The following is a 23,711-nucleotide window of genomic DNA, read 5'->3' as shown; positions in this document are numbered from 1 at the left end:
TACAGTAGTATGATTATTGTCAAACTATCATTCATGTTTAATAAATTAATGAAAAACATTGCACACACTCACGTATCTCTTCTTTATGTGAAAATTATTACGTTAAATAATGGTAACAGGTTAAATTAATCGAAAATGCATAGTTTCATTTAAAAAATATAATTTTTAATTATGTGTATCATTCATAAGAAGAATACCAATTCATGTTCATAGCAATATCATTATAAAATAGGGTATTTTCAATTTTTTTTTAATCTTATTGAAATTTTATTGCAAAAATATTTTTAAACCTATTGTGTAATAAAATTGTGTCTAATTTTAGTTTGTTTAGTACGTGAAGTGTAAATATTAATTAAATTGAGAAAATAAGAAATTAGTCATTTTTAGATAACATTCTATTATATTTAATTTATGTATTATACAAATATATGATTACAGCAGATGAGAGAAAAAATTCATTTATTATTCTACCTTAAAATATTAGATTAAAAAGAGACAGATTTGTAAAGAATTAGACATTGAGTGTAATATATTATGTAGTTACTAAATAATCATTACACGTATGAAAGTTATACACTATTACATCTTTGATTTTATGAATCTAATGGTACTATAGATGGTGCACTATAAATAATTTTTAAAAGCAAATATTAAATTCTTTGGTTAATATTTGAGGACGTGTATATTTTGTGAAATACATTGCGAGAATTTATTGTTTGTAAATATATTATTTCATTTTAAGGTTCCTATAAAAAAATATGTAGAAATTCATTGTAACTTTTCAAATTTTATTGAAAATTAAAATTATCGATAATATAATAAAATTTATATTCGTTGAATTATGGGTAATAAGAGCATTATTTTAATTACAAAATTTTTAGTTAATAATCATATTTAATAAATTATAAATTAATATTAATTGTAAAATATTTGTTACAATATCCAATAAGATGTGATATGAAGTTGATAAATAATTTAAAATAATACATTTATCAAAACAAAAGGTAATAAGTTTTTGCAAAAATTAGTTTTTTTTTATTTTTTTTAATTTTTATATTTTTAGTAGTAAAACAATTCAACTATATACTGAATTCTTATTTTACAACTGTTTACATATATAAATGTAATATTTAATATTGTTAAATTTTATGATTGCATATTGTATTTATATAATGACTTGAGTATCTAATAAATTTAGTAGTATTTGATTGATTCATAAGTAGATTAATACTATTAAAGTTTTAAAAATTTTACTATTAAATTTCAAATGCATATCTATCTAGACAATTTAATGTTTAATTAATTAATTTAATAAAGAATTGGTTATTATTAATATATTAACTTATAAAATTATTTACTAAATTATCGCTTGACTAATTTTAATTAATTAATTAATTGAATACAATAATCTTTCAATAATTTACACTAAAATAAATATTATTACAAAATATACAACATTATATTCTTTCTTATTTGAAGAAAATAAAAGTTCGAAATATAATTTTGACCATTGTATTGCTTTCCTTAAATACGTGCATTACATGACTAATCGACCAAAATATTTGGTTATAACGTGTGAAATAAGATACTCGTATAATTCTTTATGAATTAAATGTTGGTCATACAGAACAGGTATTTTTATTGTTTTTTAAGATTTAGTTTTTTAGAAATTTGAAATGTACACATCTAAGCAACGTATTAGCTCCAAATATTCTTTATACATATAGTTACATACTTTTTTTTTTATACAATTCATTCATTTTATACATATAACAACAAAATTGAATATTAAATATTCTCGAGTATCCAGGCAGAATCCATAATATCGATAATAAAGAAAACTGTGTTCTATAATTAGTCTATTATAACTGCCCTAGATATTATACTTTCAGATATTCATTTTCATACCGATAATATAGGTATCTATTATTTAGTATTTTCCGTCTTTATCCAGGAAAATTGCAATTTCTTAATGTGATTGTTTGCTAATATAATTTTTAGCTTTTAATGTATCGTAAGTATGTCATAATTATATAAATATGAATATAGTAAGTGAAAGTAATTATTTGAAATTAATATCATGATTTTTCAATTATTTTTATACTACAATTATGTTGTTTTTAATTAATGCCATTATTATAATAATTTCATCAGTACCTTTAAAATCATTATTTCTACTATTAAATTTTAAAGATTAATAAAAGGATAAGCGTCTAGAGATACGAGACTGAAGTTGTATAAATTAATCAAAATTATAATGGTAAATGCTGACCTTGTTTTATATAAAACAAGACAAATCTGAAGAACTTGTATATTAATAATTGATTACTAGAACTAAGGAAGCGTTGACTAAGTCAACAAATGAAAAGTAATTTTTTCTACCTTGCAACAATGAGATATTTTATACACGAATTACATAAATATTATAACCACAAAATGATTTATTTTCATTTGTATTAGTAATTACGTTTGCTTAGTTTTATATTAATTATTTTCTTGCATAATACAAAAAGTAATAAAATGACATTCGTAATTATACATACCAATCTTTTTATACCTTTGATATATTCAAGAACATTTAATGTACGTTCCTTTGAATAATTTATATTAAAAGACAAATTATAAATATAAAATTATAAATGAATACATCACTCTATAGAGAAATACGAAGTTGAACTCCAATAATAGTTATAATTATTCAATTTCCTCGTTACCTTTATATCCATTTCTACGTATTTTTTTATCATTATTACTTTCATTAAATAACATGTTTTCAATCTTCTTAATTAAAAATATTATTTATGGAAAATTATTTTTAAAAAATAGATAATTACTATTAATAATGACTTAAAAGTATGAAAAGCAACGAAGAACTGGAGTTTGACTAAGCATTTTCATGTATCAAGCTTACATTTAAATGTAATAATTATTAAGATAATATAGATTATATTAATTCAATAAATTTTGATGTTTACGTATATTCAAGAACACTTCAAAAGAATACCACTATTCTACGTATCTTGATAGATGAATTTTCTTAAATTTACATTTTATCTTTTTGTGCCCGTTAATTCATTAAGCTTTATAAAATTCAAATTGAAATACAAAATTCGTATTATTAGTATAGACGATTCAAAAATCCTTGTTAACGAAATAACAAAATATAACATTTTATGAATATTGTAATTATTAATCAATATTATTTAATTCTCTGTCATGATATCTGAAACTTCCCAAATTCCCGAGAAATACATAATTTCAAAAATTATTTTTTAATCGATAAAAGACGTCATATGGATAACAATATTGCGATTTTTATCATTTTTAATAGTAATGATAACTTGATTTCTAAATAAGTTGATAATGAAAAATAGAGAATCAATTAAATTTATGTAATAAGTGAATATTAGAATTAGTTAAAATGTAAATATTAATATAATAAAATATTTAAATATTGAACATGAAATCATGATATTAGCTATTCTAGTGATTTTTATTGTTTAAATAATAATTAATGAAGATTTTTAAATAAACAAGTGTATTAAATGTTTCAAATATGAATATGATTAGTTTGATTCAAATATATGTATAAAATTTAATTGAAAACATACAAAAAAATACCCTGAATTGACGAGCAACAAGCATTAAGAGAAGATTGCCAACTCATTAAATAATAATGTGTCAATTTTAAATAAATGTAAATTTTTTAAAATTCTATATATGAATCTATAAAACCATATTTTAACGCTCAAAATAAATAATAAAGAATAATTTTGCTAACAAAATGTATTGGTCAAGTCACAGAGTTTCACATAGTTTCTAACATATCATTATATTTAATAATACTTATATTATATTTAGTTCTATTTTTATTTTATTCAATTTCAAGAGCACAATTCATTGGTGATGCATTCGAGGTATGAAAGATTATCGATATTGATTTCGGTTATATACAACGGTAAACAATAAACTAATCATATGCTGAAATCTGTTAAAAAAAAGTAAGAAACTTGTAATGATATTAGGTATAATTATATCTATTTGCTACTATTATTTAATTTCTATTATTATTAAATCTATTTGTTTCAGGATTTTCCTCCTACGCATTGTTTTATATTTTCATTCATTTATACTCATTTATACCATAAATTCAAAGCATAAATTTAACATAGCTATTTCATAATATTTAAATATTATATAAATATGATATAGCCATCATAATATAACTCAAACTTACTGTTAGATGATTATGAAAATTTCAAATGATAATTGAAATTATACTAATTATTTTTTATGAATATAAATATATATATATGTATATATATATATATATATATATACACACAATCAAGCTCATTCGATCATTCTAAGAATACATATATTTCTCGCCAAAAATTCGAACTTGTTACCTATAGTTATAATGCATTTATTTAAATTTTATTCAAATTAATTTTTAATAATCAATAATTTAATACCAAAGAAATTTATATTATTCATAATAATTAATCGATTGAATACAGAATTAATTTTATTAAAATATTATGTAATAAAAGAAGCGTATATGGCCATTTTATTGTTTTTAATTCTTTTGTTTAAGAAGAACATACCTTTTGGTAATAAGAATGAATTTTATCCCTTTTTTCAATATACATTTAGCCAATTTTTTATTTTCATTTCATACCTAAATAGGTATATATGTATTTGCGGTTACAAAATGTGTTTCTGAAAATTATGGAAATTTTATATAAAATATTTTTCAAAAATTAGAATATCTAATACTCATGAATTGTATTTAGAAAATAAATTTTTCAATTAAAAGTAATCCACAAATGGTCGAAATATAAAACTGTTATTAAAAAAAGTTTACCGTGTTTAATTATTTTTTGTAACTTAACATCACTCTACACGCATAGAAGAATTTACTAATTAACCTCGCATTAATTGTTAATGAACATATTATTTACTGAAAAATTTTTAAAAATACGTATATTAAAAAACGTCTTAATAAATTATAATAATTATTAAATAACATATATAATAAATAATATAAATGGATAATTTTAATTTTTTTACACTGCTGTCGACTAATCTTATTGTATAGATAGAGTAGATGAAATTTTAAAGAATTAAACGTAATTGAGTTGGTATTTGGTGTCGGAATTTCTTTTTAAAGGACAATTATTATGGCATGAAACAAATGTATGTTGCCTACAAACTATATTAATACAAATAATAAAAATTAAAGCCTTAAATTATATTATAGAAAGGATAAAATATTATAAAATAACAGCTTATCAATAAGTTGCTGATAAATCACTTGTAATATAAATAAGGAAATATAGGTCATATTAAGTTCCAGATCATTATGTTTTTATTCTACATAGATTATTATCAATCAATTAAAATTATTTGCATTCCCATTCTTGTTATCGTTAACAATGAAATGGAACTGTAATATATAAATCCTAATCATATTGTTTTATAAAATAAGTCATTTAAAATGAATTACAGTCAAAACAAGTTATAGTTTATATTATATGAAATGATAATTCAAAAGACTTTCTTTCAATATTATGTTGAAAATCCGAATGAAAAGCTATCGTTATAAACAATATTCGCGCATATATGTCAAAAACTACATTTTACGATCTTAGTAAGATTTTTGGATACACGTTAAGTTCTCATCAAATTTGATTTCGTACATGTATCATAAATATACAAGAGTAAAAAAAAAATCTCTTACAGAGTTATATTGTAAATTTATGTTGAAGCACGTTATTATTAGAGTATAAGCCCTCGCAAAACACCTCATTCAAACTCCCGTGAAGAGTCAATCGACATTACAAAAGCGAAGAATGTTGGTAAGCCTGATTGTGTTTTTTATCTTACAATTTCATCAATATTGGAATTGAGATGTTCGGACAGACGTGTGACCATTACTTAAGGGATAAAAAATTATTCAATTTGAATATTATATAAGCCGAACTCTTCTGGAAACTGAACAATACAAATGGGACAACGATCAGATATCACAAAGGTAAGAAAGACCCAAACCAGTTACGCTGTATCTACTTAGCTAGAATAAAAGTCTGCAAAGTAGTAACATTTTACGCAGGTACAAGCTGCTTACTAAAACCTTTTTAAATCCAAATAGGGCTGACAACCACAGAAGTTTGGAAAACCAATTCCATTTGAAGATTCATTCTTATTTGTTGGCTTTGCGGATTTTGCCTTTGAGAATGAAACTAAGAAATCGACTACTCCGAAATTTCAAATAGTTGACTCATATTAATTTATAATACAAATAGTCTATCTATGATATTGAATTCCAAGTAAATTTTCCTTTACTTGTTAATATTCATTATAATTCAATTATTTATAAACCGATTGGGATTTCATTCGAATATATTTTAATATATATATTTGACTATATATTCTTTTCATGCTATACAGGATAAATGGCGGGATGAACATTATTAGTAAATAAATGTTGTAATTTATCAATATTGTCTTTAATAGATTGACAGCATTTCTACGATTAACTTATATTATTTAATTAGATTTTAAAATGGCTTTTACCAAAATTATACTCGTAGTATACGATATTAATGGATATCGAATTTATAAAACTTAAATTCTCATATTAATATCTAAATCTATTTATCGAGTGTAGATTATGCATTTATAATAATAATAATAATATATTATTGAATATGCTTTAATTAAAACTTGAGATTATTTCAAATTTTATACAATAGAATAGCTTTTATATTGCTAGTAGAATGGTAACATTTTACATTACTTAGAAACAAATTGAATAGATATAGTCATATTAAAGATACTAATACGAATCATAATATTTATAATAATCGATGATGATTAGGCTTTGAATTTTATAAGAACGAACGTAAAAATTCAGAATTGTTTATCAAAAAATTCATATTTACTATTAAGTTATCAAACGTAATCATAAGCTGCTGAAAGTTATATTATTACAAATTATTTTATTCAGTTTTATTCATCATCATTCCAATGATATTTATATTCGTTTTATATTTTCGACAAATACATTTTTATTTTAAATAAATAATTATAAATATAATTACATCGTAGCTATAATTCTATTGTTTGTAATAGAGTGTAAGGATAATATATTCGAATAAATACGTAAAAGTAAATAAGTAAAAATAAAAAACACATCAATTTATAAAATGTGTGTTTTTTTGTAAAAAAAAATTTAAGATTATCTTAATATTACTTGGTAATTTTTTAATGGAAATTCTGTGGTTTCGGCACTCTTAATTGTACTTAGAATTTCTAAAAAAAAAATGTACATATTGTCAATAGTAGTTAATATAATCAAATCTACTTCGAATTGAAGCCATTTTATCTATAAATTTTTACTTGGATACTTGAGTCAATTTAAAAAATTATTTCATACCTGAGATATCTTTTGATTAAGTGCAAGATATGTAATGGTATTCACGTAAAACTATATACTATACAAATAAAATTTTTTAAAATAGTATTAGAAAAAATATACATATAGATATATACATAAAAATAACACTCTTAGATTATTTTTACGAATTTTTTAATAGTACATGTAGTTTAAATTGACATTTAAATAAACAATATTCAACTTATAATGTTCTTTTTTTTGCAATTTGTTTTTCTTTTTTTTCTTTTGGACCGTAAATAAAAAGTAACATAATACTATGCATAGATTATGTGTTTAAGGACTATTCTCTGATAATATACCTATCTTAAACTATAATCTATGCACAGTATTATTATTTTATATTAATCTATTCGATACCGTTTAAACATCATTTTCTGATATAAAATGAGAAATTCATGTCTATTCTTACACTGATTATAAAATTCAATACACTGGGCTGAAATATAATAAATATATAATTCAATTGAAAATTAAATTAGAAATGCAAATTACTTAAATACATTGTGATTTTGTCTATGAATTTATTACTTATTTTAATCTATATCATTAAAAGCGCATAATACTATACGTATATTGATTAATGAAAACTTTAGACCAGTCGCAGTTGAAGTTTTTCAATAAATTAATTTGCATCGAATGTTTTGCTTTTAAAATACTTGAGCCGCATGTTAAATTATTTTGTCTAAGTGTTTAAAAAAACAAAAAAAAATTAACTTGACGGGTCTATAAGTATTATAACTATGACTTGGATAATCAATTCGTTTATTTAATGTTTTAAAATTATTTTTTAGAGACAATATTTACAATCAAAACCAGCATATTCAATTATATAGTTAAAGGCAATTATCTGCATTATAAACATTTAGAATGAACTACCTTACAATTAGAAAGCAGACGTTTCTCAAAAAGAATTGCTTCCCAAACAAACGATAGTAACTAGGATAATTGTATGACTATCGAAATTGATCTATAACTATCTTTAATTTATGTAATACTTCATCCCTGCTAAATAATAGATAAAGATAGAGTAAGCAGACTGGCACGTGCGCTTTTGATGCGCACAAAGAAAGACTTAAAGTATCGTGAAGAAGATATAAGGTCTGTTGTCAACGAAATGTGCTCACATTAGTGCCCGAGCCGTACGCGAATGTTCCAAAAATCTCGATCTTGAGGTAGTTGTGTGCCATTCTATGCATATAGATATATAACGTGTGGTGTTAAAATATTTGTTTATCTCGAAGCTAATAAGAGCATTAATAAAAAGTGTCAAAATATTACACATAAACTATTACACATTGAAGTAGGGTTAGTTTAATTTCTGAATGATGCTTTAAAAAAACATAAAATTTATATATATATATATATATATATTTGAAGAAAATAATATAATTAAAATCAATTAAATGCTTTAATTTTTTTTCTTTAATTTAAAATTCTGTTGAATCTTCGGATTATTATTTAATTGGAAGCCAATTGCAAGTGCGTGTGCCTGTGTAAATACGATTTGTATCTTTTAATAATACAAAATTTAGTATTTTAATAGTTAAATAAAAAAATAATAAATTTTTACTACCAAATAGATTGAAATTATTATTTTATCTCCAATAAATTTGCATTCTGTTTGTTGAAGATCGTCTGTACAGTTGGAACAACAAGAATTTTAAGAAGAAAACATGAAATAAACTTGGATATTTAAATTCATAGCATCACAAAAGTATTAATTTTAGATTGTAACATTTCTTAAAATATCTGTTATAAAATACGTTATAAAGTAATTTATGGTGCAATCATAAACACTGTAAACAGTATAATGATAAATTGATCAAAGTATTTATAAGAAAAATTATTATTTTCAAAATATATAAAATTAATCATCAGTATGGGCCAAGAAATTGATGGCGTAAAGGAAGTGAGTAGTAACTTGTATAAAATTAATATTAAAATTATTTTTAAGAAATAAGCATTAAATGATAATTATTTTTAAAAGACCACTGACGATGAAAGTAAAAAATTAAATGAAATTAATAATAATTTCGTTGAAACCTGCAAGGAGTGTGATGTTAACATTACAAGAACGACTCTTCAAGAATTTTATAGTAACGAGTGCATTTTTATAACAGGTATATTGCTTTTGATACTTACAATTTTAATATAAAATATTCCGTATTTTTTCTTTATATTATTTAAATAAATGTACATCTATACATCTATATACGTGGTAATTTGATAGACATTTGAAAAAATGTATTCTCTCTTCATAATTTCTATGAAAGTTCTATGCAAATTATATTATTTTTTTAACTAATAGATATCATAAAACTATTTAAACATAATTTTATTACCAATGATCATATAAGTTACTATCAAATGTATTCGGAACAACTTGAATATTTTGTTTAATACGCTTGCAGGTGGAACTGGATTTCTCGGAAAAATTTTGATCGAAAAACTTTTGCGATGTTGCCCAGATATTTCACGGCTTTATCTGCTTGTGCGTTCAAAAAAAAATAAAAATATTACCGATCGGATAGACGAACTTTTTCATAATCGAGTGAGTATAATTAGAAGGAAAAATATATATTCGTATTTATTAATATCATTAAATAAATAAACAGGCTGTAGAGAATTTTGATTATTAAACTGGAGTTTGTATGTATGAATTTGTTTGTAAATATTTCTAGATTTTTGATCGGTTACGAGAAAAAATGCCAGAATTTAGTAATAAAATTATAGGCATACCTGGGGATTGTTCTCTTCCAGGTTTAGGTCTGTCTACTGAAGACACTCAACGACTCATTGATGAAGTAAGTATTACAAATGAATATCATTCAATGCTAATCGAGAAACTATATTTTTATTTGAATTATTATTAAAATAATAAAAACAGTACAGAAAAAAAGTTAGAAAATGTTGAACAAATAAAATTTTTTCTTATTAATTATGTTATTAAGAGCCTTATCTTACATAAATATTACTTAAATTCTTTATCCTAAAAATGCCAAGTCTTATGCAATCATATACATTCTAAGTATTTAATGAAATTGAAACTATTTTATATGATTAGTTTATTAAAAAATTAACACTCCTTTATAATTAATTATAAGATTTAATTATAATTATGTTTGTCACAGCCATAGCAAAATTTAATTATGCAATGATTAATTTATTATTCTAAATCAATAAATTTTCTACATAATAAAGATCGACAAAAAAAAGATATAATAATAAGTGTATAAAGAATAATTTATTACATCAATTTTATCGAGTTTATTATATTAAATTCTGTATTAAAAATAACTATATTTTGCATTTTTTTTTTTTTTTAATCATTTTAGGTTACAATAGTTTTTCATGCTGCCGCTACTGTACGTTTTGATGAGGAAATAATAGAAGCTACGGCTATTAACATCCAAAGTACTTATAGCATTAATGATCTTTGTCAAAGAATGCCAAAATTAAAGGTACTTAATTTGATAGAATCAATTTTTTTTAATTTTTTGTCATTTTAAAACTTATTTCTTATTCTGCAATTATCGACTTAATATATTTATATTATGTCTACGATCTAGTAACATTATTTCTTATAATTTATTGTGAGTTACTTTATATTATTAGTTATGAATATTTTTATTTTTTCACAGTCGTTTGTTCATGTATCAACAGCTTATGCAAATTGTTTCTCCCCAAATATTGAAGAAAAATTTTACGATTATTCAATAAAATGTCAAGAATTCCTTGATCTTGTAAAATTATTGTCAAAGGATGTTATGTATAAAATTTCGCCGCAGTAAGTTTTTAAACAAAAAGTGATATTTCTTCTGTTGTTAAAATTTTCAAATTATAGTATAAATATAAATTTTGATACATTAATAAAAATTTATCGAATCACCTGTTAATAGATCGTACCCCTCGAATCTGCTTTTTACGTATATATTTTTTAAAGATAAATTTACATTTTACAGATTGTTGCCTCTATTCTCTGTGATTTTGCATTTTATATATTTGAATCTTAGTCTACTCTCATGTAAAATAATTACTAAATTCCATCATACTTTCATTAAAAATGAAGGTGTTAAAACATCTGATAAAGTTTACAATAATTACGTTACTAAATGTTAGAAATTTAATTTTGAAAATATAATTCTACTATAATTTGAAAAAGTCAATTATACTATAAATTACTATCATGTTTTTTAAACAAAATAATATGAAGTTTCATAGAAAATATGCATAGATCACAGTTTATAATTAAGAGTTCGGTATCAAATTAACCGTTTATATTAGTCCTTCAGTAGAAATGTAATTAAATTTATCCATCCTGTTCGGGTTGGTCCTGTAACACTAATTGCACTATATTCAATATTGTTCAATATTCTTTTTATTGCAATAATATATCCAATACTCTCGATAGTAAATACAATTTACGACGACGTTAATTGTCTTTTAGTATGGAATTAAATATTTCAAAAATGTATTAAAGATTTATTTATTTACGTATATTAACAAATTAATGAATAATATAATTAACATGCTTCTCTTAAAAAACTGATGATCATATAGATTTATACCATTTCATTTTTAATAATTTTTTTTTTTAACAATTTTCGTTCAATTATTTTTTTTTATTTTAATCGTTACTAATTGTCAATTAAAATTATTAATTAAAAATAGTTGCATATTTATTTTATTAAATTCGTTTGAATGAACTTAAGTAGGTATGTATGGAGAGACACATCTTATCATTATTTATAGTTAACCAAGTAAAATACTAAAAGTAATCTAATTTTTCTGTAAATAAATTATTTTTGTAAATATATTACTTTTTATACGAGCTTATATGTTGTCGGTGTGTTCATAAATTAAATTGTAAGCTGTTAGAATAATTACAGTACTCCTTTAATTACACTGGCAACATGTGATATATTAAAAATCTACAATAATTAGTATTTTGACATTTTCAGTAAAAATAATAATGACATAAATTATTTTAGATAGAATTTTATTTTAATTATTATAGTAGTAGTTGATTGTAGAGTAAAGAAATTTAAAGATACCCTTTACTTCGTCACTAATTTAAAATAATATAAATTATCAACGCTGCTATTATTAGTAAAAAAATATTAGTATTTATGATATCATTTGATATTGATCGAAATATTTATAATAATTTAGTTTGATGACCTCCTGGCCAAACACCTATACATTTACTAAAGCACTGGCGGAAGATTTGATCAGGACAAAAAGTAAAGATTTACCTATAGGTATTTTCAGACCGGGAATTGGTAAGTTTGTTTATTATCAAATCATAATTAATTGAATGATTTCTGACATAAATTTTATCTTTTTTTCTTTTTTTTTATTTTAATATCTTTACTATTATTTCACATATATCTTATCGATATACATTGAGTTGTTTTACAATGAAAGCTACACAAACAACAATTAAGATTATTCTGCATTAATGAAAAGAAGAAATTGTAAATTGAGACATAAAACTTTTTATATACACAGAAATTACAAATTTTTCTTTTTAAAAACCACAAAATTAATCTACGCTTCATAAAAACACAGAGTCTATCATAGATACTATTTTTATTTTATCAGATATTTAAAAAAATTCTACTGTAAAAATCAAGTTTATGTTATTAATATTAAATTGAAAATGGATTCTATAATTTTATGTTACTTTTATGAAAATAGTAACATACATGCTAAAATATAAAATAATTTTCTGCCCCAGCTAATTAATTATCTAATAAAGCATTTGTAATCTTAATTAACGTTAAAAAGAACATATTAAACGATTTGTAATGCGTCTGGAAGATAATGTCTCAAGATATTAGGCATCTCAACCATTAGGACAATATCAATGCCGTAATTAGTATCGTCTCCGTTCGTTCCGCCTTAGCCTGCGTAAGAGACTACGTAAGCTGAAAGTGATTTTGTATAAAGGGTAGCAGGTGCTCAGGCGCCTCCTATACCACCAACTGCTTATTACGAGACAATTTCCGATGTGCTCCAACTCGCCTCCTTTCACGCTATTCTTCCGTCAAGTATTTTGCTGCTGCTGTTGCTGCTGCTACTGCTGTTACAGGATATGCCGAGGGAGCTTTCGTGCATGCATTCCTACGCGAATTGATTCGACTATCTAATGGTTGACGATTCACCTACCTGACAGACGTACTAAAACAGGATTTAAAATAAAACCAACTGGGATTTAGATATACATATGTACAAATATATACAATGTATTAACAAGAAAGTAATAGTCTAGAAATGGAGTTACGAAAATATTACGTTATTAAGTGAAAATTATAAATCAAATATAGTAGTGATGAAAATGACAATGAGCGTGGGGATTATAAATCAATGTCTTTTTTAATAAGGATATGAGACTGCGCGAGGATGTTTACGATTTAATTATTTGTAATTTTTAAGTAAAGTAATAGCTCTAATTACCAATAAAAAGTATATTTTTATAAAGAAGTATTTTTATAAACGCTTCTTCGCATACAGTATATCATAAATTGACATCATAAATTCACAAATTATTACGATAGAATATGTGTAGACGGATGTAATGAATGATAAATATCTGTGGGTAAACATTTTGAAAAGTAAATAATATATTAGATATTGGAAGCTCAGCAGTGGTATATTGTATAATAATTGTTATCGAATATTGTCGTCGCAATTTATGCAACGATAATTTACTTTTGAATTTTCTATTCCTATTGGTATACGAACGACGACGTTATATAAATAATAATCAATTTTTCTACAATCTGACATGGCCGATGTAGAAAATTTCAAATAACAACTGTTAATTTTCAAAACGCGCATTTATTTCGAGTTGAGTATAAACTCTCTTTAAATTTATTGTCGGCAATAAAAATGAAACCAACTTCAGGTTGCAGTGATTAATACCTAACCTACGGGGTTTAAACTTTCGACTAACCTATCAAAATTTCCATATTAAATAATCTTAAACGAAAAAAAATATTATTATTATTATTATTAATATTATGTGCTTAGCAATAGTTATGTACTTACTAACTGCAACTTTGAGCACGACGTGGAACTTTCTGACAACACTGACTATTTATCTGTTGACGCTTTTAGACGAAATTATCGTGATAATATTTGCTACAATGTACACAATATCTCAACGAACAACTTTTCAAAACATCTTGGAAACGCCGATGCCGTTGATACCGGTGTCAGGGCAACCAACGATGTCTCTTGTAACGTCGTGTACGAACATTTCGGACATTAGTACGTCGCTATCGGATGCCCTATCCGAGGAGATACAAAATGAAGAGAATCTGATATCTCAAAGCACGCAAACTTCGTCACTGCTTAGTATTAACAATACGAATGTACAAATGAATCAAGCTAACGCCTCATCCATAGACAAGGATATAAACGAAAGTTCTTTACTGGCATCAATGGAAAAACTTTTCAATAAGGATTGCACGTACGCGAGGAAATCAAATAATCAGAACAATAATTAATTATTATAGCTTTAAGTATTTTAAACAGACCTGTCTCTAATAACTGCTTTTCCTTCTTCATTTTCAATAAACGGTCCTAGTGTTATAATATTAATTATAATATGAATATTAATCATTATTCAACAATCAAGAATTTAAACGACGAAAATGTATGCAAAAGAATAATTTTCAAACATTTAAAATACAATGTAAAAATTGAAATGGTTCGTTGTATTTCATTTCAAGCAACTCGAATCTAAATAATAATAATAATAAATAAAGCTATTTCCAAACAGAATTTGTGATTAACCGATTTTCTTAGTTGTGAAATAAGGTATTAAGCAATTGCTTTAATTTTAACATAATACCTTTTTGCATAATTTTTATTGTCAAATAATTATCGAATAAAAACTATATCCAAGAATTTCGTGTAATAATTGGACATTTATTCAGAGATAATTTTTCTCGATAAAGGTTTGATTATTCGTTTATTCAAAATTTTCCAAATTTGGTCATTTTAATTATATTATGCAAAAGTTTCATTTAAAATTTACAATGCCGATAAGTGCGATGCCTTCGAGTCAACATTTATTCATTTATTGCTATTCAATGAACATAAAACATGAGATAGAATTATAAAAGGAGATGGCTTACGAAAGAATCGCGTACCTAACATAAGCAAGTTTCTATTTTCTATTAAAAAAAAAAAAAAAAAAGAAAAAAAAAAGAAAAAAAAAAGAAAACTTGTTAAACATTTTTTCCTAAAGAGGACCAACATTCATCAGTTCTGTTTTTGAACTTTTTCAAATTTCGTTACACCATGAATGATGAAACTATTGCCAAAATTGTGTTTCAGTGATTTCTACGGCAGAGGAACCAATTCCTGGTTGGATCGACAATTACTACGGACCTACTGGAATCGTAGCTGCAATAGTCAGCGGAGTGATGCGAGCATTACATTGTGATTCTGAAAAAATTGCAAACATCGTGCCGGTAGATCTTACGGTCAATGCACTAATTGCCAGCGCCTGGGATATTGCCGCTCAAGTTGATAGGTACGCCCCCAACAACTAATATTACTCTATCTTAGCTAACGTTAATATGGCTTTAATGTAAGGCTCAAGTTTGAAAAGTAATTTGAAAAGTAATCGATAATTCACCAAATTCGAGAAAATAATATTCATTTAAAAACTCTTGGATAAAATTATTACTCTTGGATAAATGAAATGAAAAAATGTTTTTATTTCTCCTTTCGAATTACTGTTTACAAAGAATTGATTTCTTTTTAAAAGTATTTTTAATCTTTAAAGAATTGAAGCCGAATATTCAAAGAAACGTATTATAAAACATTTTGTATTATAGTACAGCTAAATTCAAATTACGTACAAAATGATTTATTACACCTGAAACCTGATTATTACTTACTCTTCGATTACTAATTGAAAAATAATGTAATGGCATATACGATAACATATGAGCTTCAAAAACGCAATTATATTATAATACTTATTATTCATAAAAATTGTTATTTATTGTAGAAGAAACGAAAAAATGTTGATCTACAATTTTACGTCAACGGTAGAAGCACCGATTAAATGGGGCAAGTTCGGTCAAAATATAATAAAATATGTAGACAAGTATCCGACAAAAAGTGCTTTATGGTATTCGGTTTGCAAACTAAGGAAATATAAATTTATGTATTGCTTACGTATTTTCTTTCTCCATTGGATTCCTGCGACATTGTTAGATTTAATTGCAGTAGGCAGCGGACAAAAGCCGAGGTAATATTTCCTTACATTAAGAAAAATATTCAAATTTAGTAATGAATAAATATTCTTACAAATATATGAATAGTAATTCAATAGCGTTATTATTAATTGTTTTAAAATTATTTTAATTTTACTATTGTTATGTTGTGTGTAATTTGTTTTTAAAATTTTTAGATTTAAAAAAATGTATGAAAAGATGCACAAATTTGCTTATGTCATATCTCCCTTTTGCACAAACGAATGGGTATTTACAAATAATAACGTTCGAAATTTGTGGCAACGACTGAATTCTCAAGACAAACTAATGTTCAAATTTTCCATGGGCAACTTTGATTGGAATCAATATCTTGACGATTATGTAAAAGGAGTTAGAATATATTTACTAAAGGATGACATAAAAACTCTTGAAGCTAGTAAAGTAAAGTGGAGAAGGTAAATATAAAATCATAATGCACACGAAATTTTCTATTCATTTGTAATAATAAAAATTAATTTTGAAGACTCTATTGGATGGACAAATTAGTACAAATATTACTTTTTGCTTTTGGATGTTGGTTATTATGGAATATTTTATCGCCGATATTTAAATAAAAATCAAGAAAAATAATTCATAGGAATGCTAAGTGAGACTAATATCAGAAATACTATGAAAATAAAAATTACAAATGTAAGTACTGTTATGTATTAAATATTAAAATTATATTTAAAGTTTAAAAGTCGCATACCTTGTTGAAATGCCATTGTCAGCAAAGATCAGAACGTTATTAATTATAATTTTTTAATTATAAATATTACAATAAAATAAGCAATTCAGTGACTCTAGTCATATTGTAAACCGAGCGTCCCAATAAATACGTAAATTTGTTCTTAATAATTAGTCAATTTTTATTACATTAAGCTTTAAAGGCAAATAAATAGTTTATTACGCGTATTGGTTCATAGATGGCGAAATTCACACCACACACAAAGGAAGAGTCTTCTGAACCCTGAGCAGGCATTTCGAAAAATATAGACCGATTAATAGATCTTGTGTTTAATGTTGTCAAAAGCTCATATAAGTGAATCATACATGGCTGCTACAAAATTTGTAATTCCTTTTTACGGATATTTAACTAAAATATACTTAATTTACGTTGTTGTATTTAAACATACAAACATACTTTTATTACATCGTATCCCTCAATATTAATTATGTATATGTATATGTATATGCACATGTATATACACATGTAAAATGTATATGCATATGCATATGCATATATATATATATATATATACGCACATTACAAAATTACAACGTTGCAATTTATACTTATAAATGTTTTTAGCGGGTCAATATTGAATATTGAAATGGCTAAACATTTTTATGTTCCATAATAAAATTATAATAAATCCACTATTATGCTTTATATTCAAAATGTATTTTAAATATTAAACACGTTGTGCATTGATAAATTATACAATTACTAATAAACTCCGAACTTACCCCAAAGAGTGAAAGGTGTGCCATTTCTTACACTTTGACTAATTAATTATATAATTAATTTAAGTACTGTAAATTTACCGATAGTGTCTCAATAATAAAATATTTAAAAACCGTATATATTTATATAAAACTATTGTTTTTAATGTAAAAGTATGTTGTAATCATAAAATCGTAGGTTAAATATATTGTATAGTGTATTAGTTTATCGAGAAAAATTTATGAAGCAAATTGTACTTTTAATAGTATTTTCAATCTGTTAAAATTTAAAAAAAATACAGAATGATTTTAAGCGTCACTTTATTAATAGAATTTTTTTTTTAACAGAACCGACTAAGGTTAACTGAATATTCATCAATACACGCAGTTTGTTCCAACTGATAAAAGTTTGAAAATCTGATTCTTATTTCGAAATTATTCTAATGAATTATGTATAGGTTTGTTTTATAAATTTTAAAACAAGTATTAATATAAGTTTAACATCGTTAGATTATCTTATAATTGGATCTTTCGGGCGTTATTTTTAATGATAAATTACGACGTTAATTTTAAAGCGAATTTGCTTAGACTAATTCAGCTATAATTGTAATTGAATTTAATAATAGCGTAAAACAATGTTAATAATGAACATTTTATAATTCAATGTCATTCAATCTGTATGTGTCGTTACAGCATTGTATTTATCCTAACTTGATTCTAAATTTTTATCTTGCTTTTAAATAATTACTTGCCCATAATTATATAAATTTAATAAAGATAAGAAATTTGTTTGTATGAGATTTTTATAGTTATATAGTAAATAAATACCGAAAATAAAATTAATTGAAATTTAAGAATTTATTAATACACATTTATTTATAAATAACGATAGTTTAATAATTTCATATATATATATATATATATATATATATATATATATATATATTCATGATATTAAATACAATTGTGAATTTTGATTTTTCATATAATGTGGCGAACGCTTTCTCTTGCTAGAAGACCAAAAATTCTACTGACAAAAGGGCGGTGCCTGGCTAGACGAATTACAACGAAGCTAAAAACATTTTTTTTCACCGAAGCTTAGTATATAAAGATGCCGCGCACGATTATGAATTACCATTCAAGAGATTATATTATTACTTAATTCGACATTAGTTAACCGCTGCAGATGGAAATAAGTATTTCAGGCGATTTATAATTTCCGTCAGGTTATAACGCTAAGCAAGAGGTCCACTCTCACTGTCTGATAAAAATTTTCAAATACATAACGCTTGGTAAGCAGTTAGTTACGTACTTGTAACGGTACACGAAGCTGTTAATCCCAATGCATTATGAAGATCAGCGTCGTCGGGGTCGGCGTCGCCGTCCTCGTCGTCGTCGTCGTCGTCGTCGTCGTCGTCGTCGTCGTCATCCAAGGGCCAAGGCGAGTAATGAGCCATTCATTCCTTTCAAAGCTGTTGATTGATTCCGCTTTGTCTCATGTTACTTTAAAAGGAATTTTTTCTACAGTAGAGTGTTGATGTTCATTAATTGCCATCCCAACGTTTGTCAACATTAAACACCGAGTTTAACGAACATTTGTCGCAGGATTGTATTAATAAAAGTAATATTTATAGAGTGCCAATTGCATTTAATTGTCAGAAATATTTTAAATATGTGAATTAAAATTTAAAGATTTTATAAATCATACCGACATCTATCGTCTTTTTAACACTAAACTAAAACTCCTCGAATTTGAAATGAAATAAGGACGGTTGAGAAACGAACTGAAAGTCAAATCTATGGCCGCCAGAGAATTCACGGCACAATTAATCATTATTGTAATAATTTATAAAATTCTAGCAATCGTAGGAAATAAAAGAAGGTGATGATATATACATTAAGGTAGTTACACGAACGATGTCGTGCATCGAGAAATTATGCGCGTATATAAATTCAAAACTCATTAGTCCTACACAAACGCACGCGGTTGCGTCAGTGTGTGTGCGTGCGTGTGTGTGTGTATGCGCATGTGTGCATAATTAGTAATGAAATAGACTAGTGTTTATAAAATCTACATACTCCTATAAAATAATAACACTTATAATACTAAGAGAATTTGACTTTTAACGTATGTACGCTTTGAAGGTAAGAAATATTAGTCTTTGAAGCACTAGACATTGAAGAAAAAAAAAATCAGAGTTTATTTTTATTTTTACTAAAATAAAAAAATATAAATTGAAATTAGAAATATGATACATCGGTCAAACAGTTATTTCCACAATATAGATGGACGATTTTTTCTATCTTGTTATTTTGTTAATAATGAGTAAGTAGGCTGAATATTGTCTATTGTTATTTCAATAATATATTTATAATAATTGTAAACTTAATAGGCAAAATCACATTAGCCCAATTTTATAAAATTGAAGATAGTATGATTCATAATTATTAAGAATAATAATTAATAATTCTTGTTGCAATATGATTATTGTGGATTCCATTATAATACATCATTTTCCACGAATAAAACAAACACAGACACACACGCGCATATATTTATATATATAAATAGTAAATTCAACAATTTATTTGTTTTTGTTCTTCAAATCAGTTATTATAAATGTGATTATCAATATTTTAAAAAAGTTTCTTACAAAATAAAGTTATTAGTTCTATAAAATTGACCTTAAAATTAATTATTTTGCTTATCTTGAAGTCTCACTCAAGGTGTAACAAAAGCAATAATACATTTTAAAAGTGTGATAATTCTTAACACATTATTTAATGGTGCGATTTTAATTATTAAATTTAATTGACTGGCATCGTGGAAACTGTGCTGTGTGGAGTTGTAGGCCGTGATCCCGCAATTGAATGAGTCGTTGATGCATTTAATGATTGCATAGTTCCAATCTATAATTCACAGAAATCAAATAACTAATAATTAAACTTATGTATAACAATGTATAGTTGAATTATGTAGTGAAAATTTTTTTTATTATTTACTTGTGCTAATATTTTATATAAAAGAAATACTAGAGCTGTGAAAAATAATGCAGTTGAAAAAATTATTCGGTAATTAATCAAAATATGTTAATTCAAATAGAATTTCTTAAATAAGTTGCACTGGTCAAGTAACAAATTTGTATTATTAATAAACGAAGAATATAAAGTACTAACAAAATTTCTCCGTATACATTACAATGTTAGAAACTTTAAATTTGATTGCTCTCTTACTAGTTTTGGAATCATATTAAAAACTTACCCTCAAATGAGCAAGATCTTCTAGTCTTGTTAAATCACTCAACTCGATGTATAATGAGTAGACTACTAACCATCCATAAATGGATGCAGCGGAGAAAGTAATCCAAAGAAGACACATCATTATATTATAAGCGAAGATCATATCATTGACAATACTAAAGAATAAAAAGGCAAATAGCCTGAAGAGAGTAAATATGGCGAAACTATAGAGCCATGGAACCATTTTCTTTTCATATTCCTTTCTCAGAGCTTTAATTAGGATAAACGATGTTACCAGAATCACCATTCCTCCAAGCATTGAGAATAACGCAAATACGATAAGGGCATTACGTACTGAAAAATTTCATACAAATTAAACACTGATTATTTTAAATTTTGTAATATTGAAATAGCACATATCTACGAATTACCATGTTCGTTTCCTACATAAACAAATTCATAAGATATTAAATAATATCCATAATGTATCGAACCTGGTGCAGCTTGTGACAGACAGTAAATGTCAAAAACTGCGGTACAAATAGTAAAAAGTGATAGAAACTGAAAAACATCAAAACAGGTGTCAATTATAATATGGAGTTTCAATTAAATTGTCACTCTACTGTTATTTAGACGTAATCAAATAGAATAAAAATTATAAATTCTACAAAGCTTAAATTTAATTTTCGAATGAAATAATGTTTGTAACTTACCAACGAGTATATACCAGTAACCATTGCACCTCTCTGTATATCCAATACAAATGCATTTGTTAATAGTCGTTTTTGATACCACGGTATCTTTACACTTCTAACTGATCTAGATGATCTAAGATTTGCACTACTACGTGTCGTAACATGTGAATACACGGACGGTGTGCCCATGCTGGGCGACTTTTTTCCATAATTCATCTTGTCTTAGTAAATCTATCAACAAAATTATAAAAATATTAGGCAAAGTAAAATAAATTAATTTGTTCTTATCAATAAAATAAATCGTACATTCAACAAACAACTGTTTCAAATTCATTAAGTCAAATACAAATAAAATAACTTGTAGTTCAGCATCAAACAAATAACCCAAAATTATTTTATGACTTGTATGAATAAAGATCGTTTGAATATGAAATAACATGTACTGATTAAATTTATTATAATTATATTTGATTTTTACGAATGGCAATAAACGCATTCCTTAACAATTTTAAGTATTTACAATTTAATTAGTCAATCAGGTACACTTGAATGTGTCATACTGGCACACCCAATAATGTTTGTATACAAATTGCACGAGATCCAAAAAACACTGGAATAGTTTTATTTTCTCGCGAGAATTTAAACTTTAACTTCTGCTCATTACAATAAACGTACTCTTTAATGATAAATAAGCACTTACCAAATTTACGTTACAAGCCCAAAGACAAACATTTATTCATCCGAAAAGAAGGCAAAGGTTTTTGGAGTTTCGGAAAATTCATTGCACCAAGCCATTAAGGTGGGGTTCTTCGCTTTAACCATACGCGTATATTACTTTTATTACTTTTGCTTCTTATTTTCTTACATACAAAAACTTATGGTACGCGCGTATTTTAAAATGCAGCTTAAACCTAAAGAGAATTTTCTTTATTGCTAATTAAGAAATATATGTATAATATTGGAATTTTTAATTTTTAATAGAAATATTTTTAACGACTAACGAATAAAAAACACCATTATAATGAAAATTTAGAAGAAATTTATCAGCAACAAATGCAAAATTTGAAGATGTAAATGAGAATAAAATTATTTATTAAATTATAAGTTATAAGCTTATTTTAATTTATATATTAATTTTATTTAGTTTTCTTTAAATTTTTTCCACACATTGATTAATTTTGTATGCGAGATCAAAGTTGTGTCTGAAAGCTATGTAATCACTTAAATCAATTAAATAATTTATGCGTAATTGCGTATTGAAACTACGTGATATTCATTAGCTTTTTCCTATTAAGAAAGTCCACTTGCGTTTGTAATATTCATTCGTTTAAAACTCATGTCTTCATACGTACAAAATTCTTTATTATAATGATAATAAATTTTTTTTAAAAAATTTACCATTACTTTAATGAGAGCAAATATACCTGTAAGGTATTTATGTTATTATAGCTTTATATAGTAGAACGGTGAACGTCGATTAAATGATTTTTAATTAAATAAACGCGCTCCCGTCAACTGCTCATTTTTGCTCAAAATGCTCATTTTTTATAACAGTGCTATATGACATGCAATATACCAGCAATAATAAAA

General features: G+C 24.8%; 2 protein-coding genes across 2 annotated transcripts; one reads left to right on the top strand and one right to left on the bottom strand.

The window, feature by feature from the left end:
- The first annotated feature begins 9,245 nt into the window (after nucleotides 1-9,245).
- Nucleotides 9,246-17,851, top strand: LOC105363582 (putative fatty acyl-CoA reductase CG5065). Its single transcript, XM_011501319.1, has 12 exons — nucleotides 9,246-9,371; nucleotides 9,450-9,582; nucleotides 9,874-10,013; nucleotides 10,144-10,266; nucleotides 10,798-10,923; nucleotides 11,104-11,249; nucleotides 12,635-12,744; nucleotides 15,812-16,010; nucleotides 16,494-16,736; nucleotides 16,899-17,156; nucleotides 17,225-17,391; nucleotides 17,667-17,851. Exons 1-11 carry the CDS (start codon nucleotides 9,342-9,344, stop codon nucleotides 17,313-17,315), a joined length of 1,599 nt encoding a protein of 532 aa, XP_011499621.1. The 5' UTR covers nucleotides 9,246-9,341; the 3' UTR covers nucleotides 17,316-17,391; nucleotides 17,667-17,851.
- A 3,000-nt stretch (nucleotides 17,852-20,851) lies between these two features.
- On the bottom strand, nucleotides 20,852-22,939 carry pasi2 (Protein). Its single transcript, XM_011501318.1, has 5 exons — nucleotides 22,822-22,939; nucleotides 22,140-22,352; nucleotides 21,858-21,987; nucleotides 21,449-21,780; nucleotides 20,852-21,096 (listed from the first exon to the last, which is right to left on the bottom strand). The coding sequence occupies exons 2-5, from the start codon at nucleotides 22,335-22,337 to the stop codon at nucleotides 20,995-20,997; spliced, it is 762 nt and encodes a 253-aa protein (XP_011499620.1). The 5' UTR covers nucleotides 22,338-22,352; nucleotides 22,822-22,939; the 3' UTR covers nucleotides 20,852-20,994.
- Nucleotides 22,940-23,711: the final 772 nt, after the last annotated feature.

This window comes from Ceratosolen solmsi, unplaced genomic scaffold (genome assembly GCF_000503995.2).
Source record: "Ceratosolen solmsi marchali unplaced genomic scaffold, CerSol_1.0 scaffold3, whole genome shotgun sequence".
In the NCBI taxonomy this organism is placed as follows: domain Eukaryota; kingdom Metazoa; phylum Arthropoda; class Insecta; order Hymenoptera; family Agaonidae; genus Ceratosolen; species Ceratosolen solmsi.
This window is presented reverse-complemented; position numbering and strand designations above follow the sequence as displayed.

Bases quoted from the DNA above. Each gene is read 5' to 3' on its own strand.
- LOC105363582 (XM_011501319.1), top strand. From the start codon at position 9,342: ATGGGCCAAGAAATTGATGGCGTAAAGGAA. The intron at 10,924-11,103 runs GTACTTAATTTG...ATTTTTTCACAG, and splicing joins AAAGAATGCCAAAATTAAAG to TCGTTTGTTCATGTATCAAC. The intron at 17,157-17,224 runs GTAAATATAAAA...TTAATTTTGAAG, and splicing joins AGTAAAGTAAAGTGGAGAAG to ACTCTATTGGATGGACAAAT.
- pasi2 (XM_011501318.1), bottom strand. From the start codon at position 22,337: ATGAATTATGGAAAAAAGTCGCCCAGCATGGGCACACCGTCCGTGTAT. The intron at 21,781-21,857 runs GTAATTCGTAGA...GAAATTTTTCAG, and splicing joins TTATGTAGGAAACGAACATG to TACGTAATGCCCTTATCGTA. The intron at 21,097-21,448 runs GTAAGTTTTTAA...TGTGAATTATAG, and splicing joins AAGATCTTGCTCATTTGAGG to ATTGGAACTATGCAATCATT.